At 36.8% G+C, this 14,251-nt stretch overlaps 1 protein-coding gene across 1 annotated transcript in view; it reads left to right on the top strand.

The window, feature by feature from the left end:
* Window positions 1-10,769, top strand: part of GNAT3 (G protein subunit alpha transducin 3) — a 30,369-nt gene extending 19,600 nt beyond the window's left edge. Inside the window, exons 4-8 of the mRNA XM_085325978.1 lie at window positions 379-539; window positions 4,484-4,612; window positions 8,807-8,936; window positions 9,140-9,293; window positions 10,582-10,769. Coding sequence (XP_085182104.1) covers window positions 379-539; window positions 4,484-4,612; window positions 8,807-8,936; window positions 9,140-9,293; window positions 10,582-10,769 — 762 coding nt within the window. The remainder of the gene's footprint in view (window positions 1-378; window positions 540-4,483; window positions 4,613-8,806; window positions 8,937-9,139; window positions 9,294-10,581) is intronic.
* The last annotated feature ends 3,482 nt before the right edge of the window (window positions 10,770-14,251 follow it).

Here is a 14,251-nt window from a genome sequence, read left to right as displayed (position 1 = left end):
AAAAAAAAAAAAAAAAAAAAAAAAAAAAAAAAAAAAAAAAAAAAAGATACAAGTCTAGCCTGGGTACTAACTAAAGGGAAGTGAGTTTTAGGTTTAGAGCGTGGTGCTAATAATGCCCAGGTCATGGGTCCAATCCCCGTACAGGCCACTCGTTTGAGGGTTGGACTAGATTACCTCCAGAGGTCCCTTCCAACCTTACCAATTCTACAATCTATTATGATCTATGTTTACACGCAATAGTGAGTACAGCTAAATGGAAAAAAAATGTGAAAATCAGAAATATCTCTCCCCTTGCAATTCATTGTAAAACAAGCTCATCTTCAAGGAGATGGAGAGGCACAGTATGTTTCCATAATATCTATTGAAATTTATCTTTAGGAAGATGAAAGACAACTCTGTGCCATGGCAACAACTCTAGAGGATGGTGGTGCCATGTCTTCCAAATTGGTTGACCTCATTAAACAACTGTGGAATGACCAAGGGATCCAGACCTGCTTTGCAAGGGCAACAGAATATCAGCTCAACGACTCAGCAGCTTAGTAAGTGACAAAAATTACAGGTGTAGAGCACCTCGGAATTACCATGATGAACCGTATAGAAACTGTTATATCTAGAACACTTCCTCAAATATAGAACTGTATATGAAAAACATTCAATATTAACCTGAAAAGGAGCTAGGCCTATTGCTGATGGGTTTATAAGAAACATTTAATTAACAACATTTAACAGCAAAACAAAAAAAATTGCATTCTGTGAGTATGCTTAAACTGCAAAAAAATGTCTTCTACCCCTAGCCAGTTCTGATGAAATGATTCAAAAAAGTGCATTGAAACAGCTTAATTTTACCTAGAGTAGTAGTTTGAATTCAAGTCTAACTGGTGGATTTCAAGCTTCTAACAGGTCTGGTCAAAGCTATGAAAAATCTCCTCTAAGCTAATCTGGCTGCATGCTGTAGTGTATCCTGGGCAGTTACCATCTCAGTGTCCCAGAGGGTCTTGGTCAGTGGTGCTGTATCTGCTGTCCTAACACATCACCTCATTTTCCTTTCTATGACTAGGAGGTGACAGAGACGTTAAGTCGGGGACTAGGGCTGCTCAGCTCTGACTCCATAAAGAATTAGGATTCAATTGAGGTACCACCTCCAATTTAAATGTAATCATATAGTTCCTATTTTGGTTGCTTTTCTAGCCATTCTTACAAGTTAGAGCCTCTGGGTGGTTCTGCTCTGCAGTTTCTTCTATAAGGTCATACAAGAGGTACAGGAAAGGTGTCATCTAGGTCTTCACTTTCTGGAGCGCAAAGGTCAGGCTCTGCTTCTGCTGGGGAAAAGAGTAGTTCCAGGTGAAGTCAGCTTCATCTCTTTCTTCTAGCAGCTGCGATATGAATTTTTGCTGCTCCTACAGCTCCTCCTACCGGCAGAGGGTACCTGTATAGGGAAATTGCACAAGGTGTCAGGTGCCACTTGCATTTAGAAGTGAAAGGCATGATRAGAATCTGGGCAAGAGCCAGGCAAACTGACTCTAGTAATAAGTCATTCATTTTAGTTATTAAAGGTGATATACCATGGAAAAAATTATAAAATTCCTAATCTCTTTACATCTTCAAAATAAGAATGAAGACCTTTCTGCAAGACCCTGAACAGAAGTAACTAGAAAATATAGTCTGAGTTGATTTGTGCTTTATTTGGCAGTATTTTATGGCAGCATTGTATTCCTAAGGGAATAACTAACAGAAGTACAGAGCAATCTTCTGTTTCCTTTCATATATTGTCTGTAAGGCCACACTGCAATTGTCAGGACTAAAAACCCATAGCAAATCAGTAATTATAAGGAAAAATAGAAAAAAAAATAAAGAAACTAATGTAAAAATCTAAAATGATTACCTGCTTATTAGCCAAAATTTTGGTATGCGCAGTATGTCAAGGAGATTAATTTTTATTGTCTAAAAAGAAAAATAGAGTAGTCTAAAATAATTCCCTACCAGTGTCATGATTTTTAATTTGAGGTAGATTTAAGGAAGCTAGTACATACTCTAGAGGAGCCAACAACCATTTATTGCACCAGTTCCATTAAGAGCAACAGAGTAATATGCTTTACTTCCTAAAATCCCACTAATCACCTACCTTCATCTTCAGGTATCTAAATGATCTTTGAAAATCTAGCCCTTGGTTCTGAACTATTAAGATTAACTTCATTTTTGCCATTATTATTGGGCTTATAGTGATCCATTCAAAATCATTTAGAGTCAATCAACCACCTAACATTACATCTGAATTGTTTTCTAAAACCAAAAGCCTGCTTCTTAGCTCTTAYGAATCATCATAGCTCTACTTGCTCCTGCACAGAGTATTGTATACCGTGTAAGTTCTGACCTTCTGAGGTCAATAGATTCTTCTGTGAGTCTTTTCATTATTAAGTCTTGCTAATAATTGTGATGACTGTATTTTCTATGTATGTTTTTACCCCCCAAAATGAGATCTTCTTAATAACGGTAACTCTCCTGTATGTCAAATTTTGCTGGAATTTCTGCCTTATATTCATTAATTGATCTAGTTTCAAMGTGAATCAATCGGGCAAATGAAGGAAGCAGTAAAATCAGCATTACAAATCGTGGCCTTCACTCTCCTGTAACTACGAATAGTATACGGTGCTTCTTGATTTCTCAGCCCTGCCTTTCAGGGTGCCTCATGTCACCTAACTTTAGCAAAGGAAAGACCAGACGTTTAAATTGGTCTACTAGTTTGCGTTCCCGCTTGTGTCAGTGGCAAGAAGACCTGCAGAGCATGCCATTGTACTTGTCTAAAGCTGTGGAAAGAATCTGAAGATGCCCTTCTTGCTCTATTAACTATAATTAACTTGGACTAATTCTTAGGCAATTACGATCAGGCATGTTGACTGAATTTAGATACTTGTGAATCGAAGCTAGTAGATGTTTATAATGAATTTTATGCACAAGTGTTTACTTTAGTGCTTGCATGTTTTATAAGTTGCTAAATTTATTTGGTTTCTGCCTCCCACAGAGTTAAGCTGAGATGAGTCTGCTTCAGGCTCTGCTCAGAAAACCAGAGTTACATTACAGTTTTAAAAAAATAGATTGTTTACTGGAGTGAAATGATGGGTGAACACTGAATTACTGAGGTCAGCTTCTGCACTCCTTCCTGAGTAGATTTAGACTATTCAATTTAAAATATGAAAATCCCATTTCTAAATATTGCTTACTAATCTAATGCAGAAAGATTCTGATACTTTCTTTTTATTATTTTTTTTTACTTGCAGATATATTAAATTTTGCAGACAAGGATGATGAGCTGTGAGATTTGTTTTGATAGTTCTCTAGCTAAACTGTACACCAAAACTTCCTGCTGAGTAGAGTGTAAGAAAAGAATGTATAAAGCCTATAAAACATTACAAAGACTTAGTGGTTTTTTTTTGTTTGTTTTGTTTTGTTTTGTTTTGTTTGGTTTGGTTTTTTTTTGGTCAAAAGCAAACAAGGGACATACTACAAGTGGAAAGGTTCCAACTGAGACATTGAAAGGGCTTGAAAATGGTTCAACTACTGTATATGGCTTCTTTCTTTTCTTTTTTTCCCCAGTATTTGAATGTCAGTTGTTAATATGTGTATATGTGCTAAGTTACTCCAACATCATCTTTTCTTTTTCCAAATTATAACCATTTTCCACCAATTCCTAGTTCAGCTGGTAAGATTCATAGGCATTGTTCAGTCATTTCTCTAGAAGAGACAGGAGAAGAGCTGATGGTGGYCAAGAACAGGATTCAAAGATCTGGTTCAGTTTCTCATTTCACAAGAATTTCAAGTCTGAGATTATGCAAGGCTTTTCATCTGTGTATGCTTCTGTCTCATTGAACATAAAACAAGATAACCAACTGYTTTCCTGGGGAGTGTAAAAATGTTAACCTAGAGGGTCCTCAGCTTGATTGAAGCTTCTGGTTATGATTGCAAAATAAATATTTTAAATATATAATAAATATTAAATAATAATGTTAAAAATAATGTACTTTTCTCTTGTAAATTATAGTTCTAAGTAAAACAGCCCCTATTTGTGAATTCCTCCAAACTGTCATGCTCTCTCTTTTCATTTAGTAAAAATAAATTTTTTGCAACAGACTGGTAGCATTGTCTGATATGCTGAGATAATTTCTAGCAAACCTGCTTCTAAGAGATGTTTGTAGTTTTTCCCATGTGGTGTCAATTTTCAAGTCAAATGAACAAAAACCCTTTCCCCTTTCTGCCTAAGATACTTTCTTAGCATCTCTAAGGAAGATAATTTCTCTGAACTCAAATCGTCTGAAGCATGTTTAYTATACAGAACTAAATTACCACTTCTATATACAATCTATTTGATTTAAATGTATAATTCACATAAAATATATAGAAGTGGCTCAATATAAATGGATCAATATCCATGTAATGATCAATTCACCTTTTAAATTCACCAGTTACTATTTCTGCTTACTCTCCTTAGCTATCTCAATGACTTGGATAGGTTAGCAATGCCTGACTAYGTGCCTAGTGAGCAAGATATTTTGCACTCCCGAGTGACGACAACTGGGATTATAGAGACTCAGTTTTCCTTCAAGGATTTGAACTTCAGGTATGAAAGCCATATTTARCAGTGTTTTCTCTGGTTTTAGCTATTTTAAAATATTTTCTTTTCAATATGGTTGACCTATTATAATATTGCTAAACCCATCGTGATGTCAGTGAATCCACTCTAATTTAATATTTCATAACAACCAAAGAGCAAGATATTTTAATATCAGTATTCCACCTTTAAGCATATAATGGACTGTTATTAAGAGATCTCACAATATCACGATCTAAAGGGATGTTTTTACATTTGTAAGTGTCTAAAAAGCATTATTTATATCCTTCCATTTGAATAATTATTTGCAACATTTATGAAATGTACCTACCTAAATGTCCTTAACAGCATGCAAAACATTTGATGACTACTAATTTGCATGTACTCTCAACCTTTCAGTCTCTTGAGAAAGAAAGGAACTGCTCTTAACACTGTAATTCATTACAATTGTCAAAAAAAATCACAATTTCTGTCCCATGAGAAATTTCAGTATTAGCATGCATGCCTTCATCCTCATTTAAGATAAAAAGCAAAATAYAAAAAAGAAAAAAATATTGAAAATAATGTCTCTGAGAAATTTGGTTGAAAATAACTGACACTTTCAAATACTCCATTTTTTCTTGTTTGGTGATCCAATTAAAACCATTTATTTCCACATTAAACCAYATTTGAGTGAACTATGACAGTTTCTGTGTTTTCTAACTTTGCTTTATTTCTGCTTTTCACCTAATCTTTAATTTAAAGGCTGCAGTGCATATTGAGGAAAGTAGTCTAGACATAAAACTGTCTRTAGAGATAAATGGACATATGAGGCATCAGGATTAAACTTTTGTATTTATTTTCAGTGGGTTTTTTTTTTCCACATGTGGTATCATACCAAATAGATGCTTTGAAACAACAGAGATTAGTTTCAAAATGAGATTCTGAAGTACATAACCATTAAATAAATAATTATCACCCTATAAATATAGTGATCACTCCTGAAAATTCAATACTTGTGGACACAAATGCTACATTAAAACATCACAGATGCTATRCTCTTTTTCTCCAGTTAATATATTTTGGATAGCTTTATACATTGGAAATCTGAGTACCTTCACAAAAAAACACTGAATAGGAATGGAGGAGGAAATTAATATTAGACTATAAATCCTCTAAGATCTAAATTCTACCAAGCTTAATRTTAGAGTTAGCACCTAGGAGCAACTGAAATGCAGAACAGCTGAGAACTGTTACCTATTTGAGTGTCTATAGACAACAGAAAGATTCCTAATGTCACCACAAATACTAAAAAGCACTGTATTTGTCCTCTCTGTTATGCATCACAGTGGCGCATATGAGTAAACTAATCGGTGTCTTTATGCACTTAAGTAATGTTAGGCAAAATCACTACAAGCAGTCTGAGGGTTTTGAGCCGCTGCAGGGATGCACAGCAAGTATAAATCCATCTTAACTAGCAAATTACAGCTACGTTGCATTGCTAGGGGAATGCAAAACAGCTGAAGTATTTTGATGACTCTGCATTCACTTTGATAAGTGCCATAGGGAAATCTATAAAGAGAGGAACACTTCCATATTCAAAACAAGTTTTGGTTGATGTACTTAAACGAGGTTTGATGTACTTAAACGAGGTTTTAGGGTCACAAAATGAAACATGGATTTAAAAAAAGTCTCATTCAAGTAAACACTTGTCTGTCTTTCAAACTGATTCAGGCAGAAAAACATTTTGTATTCAAAAATCTAAACTGCTCCAGAGGTTTAATTTTTGTTACATGGACAACATCGTTTGTTATTTGTTAACTTCTTAGTGGTTGCTTTGTTGTTTAAAATGATTTAACTTTGCTGTACTTTTCAACTTACTTCACTAATAACTTTGACTATGAGTTTCAGAGCTGAGAACATATTCAACATTTTAAAAATGATATTCATAAGTCCTCTCTTGCTGTAGCTTCCATTGATGTGCTAGGAATAATTACTGATATCAGGCACATTTTAGTTTAGTCTTCAGGTCTCACTATATATAACATTAAGACAAATGCATATACTRTTAGTGCCTTATCCATGGGTAGATTTTCCAAGAGCAGTGTTGGGAAAATACAGAGCTTCTAAGCCAAACTTTGGATGTTTTGCTAAAAGAAAAATATAATATCAAAACTACACTTCATACTTTTCACAGAGTGACTTCAGTTTTACATGTACGTAAGTTAAATTCTGGGCTTATATGAGAAGAGCTAAGCAAGCTTATCTTAACATAAAAAATGTCCGTAAGCATCACTTCTGGCCTTCATCTTGTCCTATTTTAACTGACTTCTCATGACTATTCACAGGATAATGCAAAAAAGGTTGCAGAAAATGAAAATAGATTCATGTGACTATGTGTGCTTGTGAAACTAAATTTTGAAGATTTTTTTCCCTAGAAACCTGTTTTAAGAGTTCTATACCACAAATCAAGGGAGGCACATAATACCAGATGACTTTGGGGCACTAATCTCAGCCAAGATGCTTTACTCATTCTGACCTCACTCTTCAGTAGGCCTACTGAACTCAGTGTACAGATATGCTTGGAAGAATGCCATTAACGATATCAGGATCCTACTCAACAACAGCATCCTGATTTCCTAATAACTCATATTCATAGACACCTATGAATGTCTATGGGTGATGATCAGACAAATCGATGAATGTACAAGAAAAAAAAAATCTCTAATTATCTCCTCAACTGCAGAAATATTTCATCAGTACTATTGGGAAGGTCTTTATATCTGCTAAGCAGGAAGAATAACATAAACAATAACCTGTGTTTCCATGAGCTGCATTATTAGCAGTGAATAAAAACAGAGAATTAAGGCACTGCAAAAATGGTGTTTCAGTAGCAAATTACTCTTGGTCTGTTTATTAGTAACTTATTCTCATACTGAATCTCAGGATTTGAACTGCTAGAAAATTCGAGCTGTATTTAATTCTCAGATCCTGTAGGATGTACATCCAAAGTGTAAGAAGTAATGTATTTTTTTAAGGAAAAGATAGGGTAACATGGGATTAGGAGGCTTTGGAGTTTAAGTTCAACAACACAYACCATATCTAGAAAATCATTATGTACACAAGAAAACACAAAAAGTAAGGGTAAAATTGGCTGCATAATGTGTAAGACCAACTGGGACATAAATTTGGCTTTTTACATGTTTTTTCTCCTTTCTAAAGCACTTAAAAAAATACTCAGGTTTTGCTGATTTTGTGTCAGAAGAATAGCRAAAAATAAAGCCTTATCACTAAAGAGCCATAAAGATAAGTGGGAGTTCTTAAGGCTAGTGTTAAGAAGAACAATGGTAGCTTTGACAACAGATCCAGCTCTGCTGGGCCTCAAACTTCCCATTGCACTGAAGGTCTAAACTAGGTATGCTCAGTTTGTTTTAGACCCTCAGAAATACAGATTTKTAAAAATAGATATGGATATCTATCTATGGATAGAAATCCATATGACTTTACCCAGAGGTGGTAACTTCTGGCAAAGACTGAAACAAATTAATAAAGAGGAGGACRGCTCAGCATTTCCTTCTCTACAGGTGAATGGATTCCTGCTCTCCATGAATTGTTTGAACAGCTGATGCAACTAAGCAAGACTGATAAGGCAGAGACTCACATACACAAACACATCCTGCAGATTATACAACTATCTAAGCAATTACATAAGGACATTGAACAGATAACTAAATATTTATCTATGCCAGACAATTAAACATGACTAGTGGGTTAACTAGTAACTGGCTTCCAATCATGTCATATTGATCAACATGTCAGTTCTCTACAAACAATACTAACAGACAATGACTAAGGAGATGTGGGACTTTTGTCAGTATATATGAACTTTGTCCTGAAACACCCTTGCCCACAGGGTCTAGTCTGCACTAGCTCAGTCTGCACCAAGCTTTTGCACAGAGCCCCACTCCCTCAACAGGGAGTGCTGCCTGACAGTATCTCCTATATGCACTTATTTAAGCCTTTACTTTGCATTTTGTGCCCCCTGTAATGTTGTAAATAATACATAGTTCTCCTTGACCTGTTGGGATGGAAGTAGACCAGTATTCAGGAAAGTTGGATACTTGAGTGCCGTTCATCTCTGGTTGCACTCTGCATATTGATTGCATGGCTGCATCCTTATTAGTTAGTGCTTTACATTGTCCATATGTTATTTTTCCTGCAAAGGATGTTTGATGTGGGTGGACAGCGATCAGAGAGAAAGAAGTGGATTCACTGCTTTGAGGGAGTTACTTGCATCATATTCTGTGCTGCACTCAGTGCCTATGACATGGTTCTGGTGGAAGATAAAGAAGTGGTGAGTCAGAAGGGATAAACAACCCTTTTCGCTACTAACTTCTAATGTACTCTCTGATGGCGTATCAGAATTATTCCTCTCCTCTGATAACAATTTAAARGCTATTATGCTGTACTGGTTCTTGCTAGAAAAGAACATAACAGTAAAAATGACATATGAGGAGATTTGTCAGACTCTCATGCTCACCTTTTGCATCTCAACAGAACAGAATGCATGAAAGCCTTCATCTGTTCAACAGCATCTGCAACCACAAGTGCTTTGCAGCCACTTCARTTGTGCTGTTTCTAAACAAAAAAGACCTCTTTCAAGAGAAAATAACAAAAGTTCATCTCAATATCTGCTTTCCTGAGTACAATGGTAAGTCTGGGATTTCCAGAAGAAAATACGTTCAAATGATGGGTGTCAGCCACGCAGTGAAGGTGGTGAATTTGACTCAGATCACTGATATTTCATCTTGTCCAAGCACTAGCCTTTCTCTCAAAAGAATGGAATGGGACAGACATTGCCAGAATCCAGTTTATCGCATCTGCTCTTGATGCACTTTATGGTGGGATGAATTCTCTTTATAGATGCTTTTTTTCTTTCCACTAGCTTATATAGGGAGGAGAAAGGCTAAAATATTTAKATAGCTAAAATTAGATTTGATGAAGGCAGACAGCATTATCAGTTTAAGTCAGCAGCCAGTTGCTCACATAACCATACCTAAATCCAAGTCTTTTTGTATCTAATTGTAGTATACTCTATAAAGGAAGTCCGCCTCTTTTTATATGTCACAGTATCTACTGGAGATAGAAAACAGCAGCAGTTTCAAGTTCATGCAAGAGAATATATAAAGGTGTGCCATAAAGTCCTGGAGAAAAAAGAAAAGCTATCAGTATTTTAGTATTAAACTAATGTATTTGTTATGAAGAGTGTCCAGAATAACATACACTTTAAAAATATATATATTATTAGAAGATGGGTTGTGTACACTTCCTAAAAACAGCTGCCCCCCACTCACTTTTCTAGGACACGTCAACATAGCAACTCAAAATTGTGCAGTGTTTCAGTGGGATGGTCAATCATTATGTGCTACACTCAGTGCAGCTATGTCAATTTACACTAGCTGAGGCTTCAAAAATGAAATAGGAGTCACCAAGGGCTCTCAGCAACGAGTATCTCATTCACATCCTGCTCTGGACCAACAGTGAATTACTGTATCCGCATCAGTATTCAGACTTGTTGCTTCTGTTGCTAAGGAAGTACTACCGAAAACCAGAAAAACTGTGCAAAAAAGTTTTGACTGGGTATATAAGCCTCTAATTTTTTTATTTTTCCTTCTTTATTTCTTAATCACTTTTCTCCTTGCACCAACCCTGCCTGTTATCTCCCTAYTTCTGTATGTATTTTTTCTTGTTTCTCTCACATTCTGCTCTCTAAGAATCTTAACTATTTCGCACTGTTTTACTCAATTGTGAGCATTTCAGTTCAGAATGAGGCCTTCTGTTTAGGCACTGAAATTTAAATTTGGGAAGACAGTTTACATATAAGGCTTTCACGTCTAAGGCCTAAAGCTAACGTCCTAAAGAACTCCTGTTTCTTAGTAACTGTGAGAAAATCCAAGTTAAAAAGTTTCTTCTCTGTCTCTTACTATTATCTTCAATAGGACTAAATACATTTGAAGATGCAGGAAATTACATCAAGAAACAGTTCCTAGACTTGAACATGAGGAAGGACAAGGCGATATATTCTCATCTGACATGCGCCACAGATACGCAGAATGTCAAGTTTGTTTTTGATGCGGTCACAGACATCATAATCAAAGAAAATCTGAAAGACTGTGGGCTTTTCTAGCCATTCAATCCCTTGCTCCCAGTTTTACTTCATCTCTGTCTACTTCCTCTCTCATCCTGCATGTTGACACACACAGTATAGTAGTGTAGTAAATGTGTASTAAAAATGGTAGGGAAGAAACAATATTAATTAGGCTCTGGTTAGGTGTCAGTTGAAGTTTTGGGCTTTAGTTAGCTTTGTCAATTGAAGCCTGAGCATTGCAGAACACTAATGACTTTCTACACGTCATAAGATTAAAAAACATGTTCCTGCTTCACAGAGATGCTAACCACTGAYAATTCCTACTGGAATCAAAGCGAATTCCTCACTGAAATCCATACAACTTGAAGGTACACAGCACTTCTCAGGAAGCTGGGGATAACTCAGTATGCTACATCCTCCAGTGGGGGCAGGGGGGGAAGCATATAAAAGAGATTCAATAGTGGAGTTTTATTTATATTTAAAGCTTTAAAAAGCCATAATATAAAAAAGAATCAGTATCACTAGATAATGTCAGCTCATTACTTTTGTGTTTTCATGCTACACTCACAACTAAAAATGATATTACATTAATTCAGCAGAAGCAAACCCTAGGCTTAACTGGTTTATGATGGAGAACAGTGCAAATCCGCATCTTCTATTATACTGTTCTGGTAGAAGAGCTGAGGGACACATACATATAAACTGCACATGTATAAAATTCATGTTCTCTTCAAAGAGCTGCTATCCTGTTTGGAAAAAAAATGGTTAGTTGTAGGCAGATGGCTGGCAATTTTTTGGAAATATACCTAAGGGAGAAAAAAAAATATTACAGCAACTATCAATTCCTGCATATGCCATAAGGGCAAKTGTAAACATTTTTTTAATACTTAATGACCTTTTTTTAATAATTAATAGTCTCACTGCTGGACAGCTTGTCTGGTGCTCTGTGACTGAAATAGTCGTCCTCACCAGTATAGATCAGATGTAAACCTAYCAGGCCCAGTGGTAAAAACACATTCTTGAGGCTCTGTTACAGAGAGCCATTTTCTTTGCAAAGAACTTTCTAATGAAGAACTGCTCCAYTTTTACTCTATCTACCTGGTTTACTGTGATTGTAACTCTGAAAATATTTAACAATTTCAAATGAAATGGGGGTTAATAAAATTATTGTACTGATTTTTGAAATTTGGCCTTGAAAAAAAGACTCACTTTTGAAATTTGAACAATGATAAAATAAGGTGATTTTTTTACAACATTTCAATGTAAATTTCACCATGCATTGAACATACTCTGGTTAAGCTCATTATTGAAAACACTATAATAAGGAATCTAGTCCACCACTAAATAGCAGAATCTTGCAAGCCCTCCACGTAAGTAAAGACATTGTGCTGGTCACTCAGCAGAACTAGGAAGCTGATGCTAAACACTGTAAACAGCACAAATCCTGAGGTAAAGCCCCACTGYAAAACCCTTTAATATCACAATCTTGGAAAATGTAGCTGAATTTTAAAACTTAAAACTTGTCACTAGTGCCTCCTAATGTGCTTCATCAGTCTTTCTCTCATTTCCCATCAGCTGTTTAACAACAAGCATTTCTGATCATGGTTTAAACCAGTGGATGGGATTTCCAGCAATGGGGATGACTTCGATGGTGTGAAGACATGAGATGCCCCAAGTGGATACAAGGGACTAAGATAGGCAATCTTAGCTGAATCGGAACTGACAAAATAAATGGGGAAAATTATTACCTCCTACCAAGAATATATTTGACAACTGAAGATAGACTAAAGAGATTGATACTGGTATTGGCTAAACTGCATGTGAACTGTGTATAGATACCTGTAGAAATTAAATAGTATATGAGAGGGAGAAAGTGTGAAAAATGGTCAGAATTTAAGTRCAGTAATAATAAGACAGACTTAACAGAAGCATTGATAGGCCTTGGTTCATGCAATAGCACCTTGATTCACACCTGCTAGACTAAAGGCCAGTCTCTCCTCACTTGATTTTKAAAATCATATGCACAAAGCCTTAGCTAGAGCTATGCGTGGAACAGTCCTGAGCCAGAAAGATGATCAACAACAATTTCTACTGTCTAGATTTTTATTACTTCCTGATCTGTAATGCTTCACTTGATTAATTCCTTGTTTGTATTGAAAATAACAAATTTACACTCCTAATGTTTCTGGATTCACTTCCACAATAAACTTCATTTAAAATCAACTGTGATGGCATCATCATTAATTTCTGGATGGCTTGATGGCACTCTGTGATAACAAAAGYCAAGACCTTAAAAAAGTAATCCATCCATGAACAAACACGTTATTGTTTTCCTTTGTTCCCTTAACACACTTCAAGCAAAAGGCTAAGAAACTGGATGGACTTTACTCAGTAGCCTGAAAGTTAATAAATATTAAACTGTACAGGATGTTTTTTCTTACTTCGCTTTTTAAGAAGTTCGAATGGCCACTGGTAGAAACAAAATACCTAGACACATGACTACTGGCCTGATTCTCCTTTTCTTTTTTTTTTTTCTGAACATGAGTTCCTGGCAAATCAATGACAGTGTGAGCTCTATCTTGCGTCCTCCACGGAGAGTAACGGTGGGAGGTGTCACTGGGGTTCCTGTGCCAAAAGGGCTGAAGCTGTGAGGGCAGGGCAGGGTTCAAAGTGTGTAACTGGAGTGCTTTGCTCTACATGGAAAGTCCTGTAGATGTTCCAACTCTGTTAGGCACAAGATCTGGTAGCAAACATGGCCCAAGAGCCTTTGAAGCTGAAATCAGTGTATGGTGAGAGATGCACTGCCTGCAATGCCAGGTCTCCTGGTGACAGCAGCAGGGCTCTCCCTGGAGCAGAAACATCAAGACACAATCTTTACARTCTTCACCTAACATCAATTTGTGCAAAATGGAGCTGTTTGCTGACAAACAAAGAAAAGCCCCACTTCATCTTGCCTTCTGTGCAAACTCATTGGCATGTTTATATTTACTACAAGAAGAGCTTCACTTCGAGTCCAACCGGTTGAGGCTCCGAGGAGCCTTCCCTCCCAGGGAGCCAGCGTTCACCACAGCAGCAGACTGCTGCAGAGGGGATTGCTTGTGGGCCCAGCTCTGTTCGCAGATGCACTTAGAAGATTTGCTAGGGCCAGACCAATACAAACAGGAGGCTAAATCCCAAATAATCATTTTAATTTTATGCTTAAGGGACATAATTTATGCCATCGACAACTACTGCGGAATACTGATTCGCACCTCGGTGGCCAGCAGGCAGCAACCAACATCCGGGGAATRTTAACTACCAAAAAGTCTACATAGGCTCATCAGGATTTTTACATCTGCTCGGAGGCATATGTAGAAATGCCGATTTAAAGTACAATAAGCCAACAGAACCCCACCAAAGAGTTCAGGGTGAGTAACAGCAATTTCAGAAGCAGAGCAAGTGACAGCCCGCGCCTCACGCTCCCGCCCGCCGGCGGCCGTTAACGGCGGCGGCGCGCGCCGCCCGCGGCCGCCAGGGGGCGC

This window comes from Rhea americana, unplaced genomic scaffold (genome assembly GCF_003343005.1).
Source record: "Rhea americana isolate MKP2758 unplaced genomic scaffold, rheAme1 scaffold_1, whole genome shotgun sequence".
Taxonomy (NCBI): domain Eukaryota; kingdom Metazoa; phylum Chordata; class Aves; order Rheiformes; family Rheidae; genus Rhea; species Rhea americana.
The sequence above is the reverse complement of the archived record's forward strand: the minus strand, read 5'-3'. Positions and strand labels throughout refer to the sequence as shown.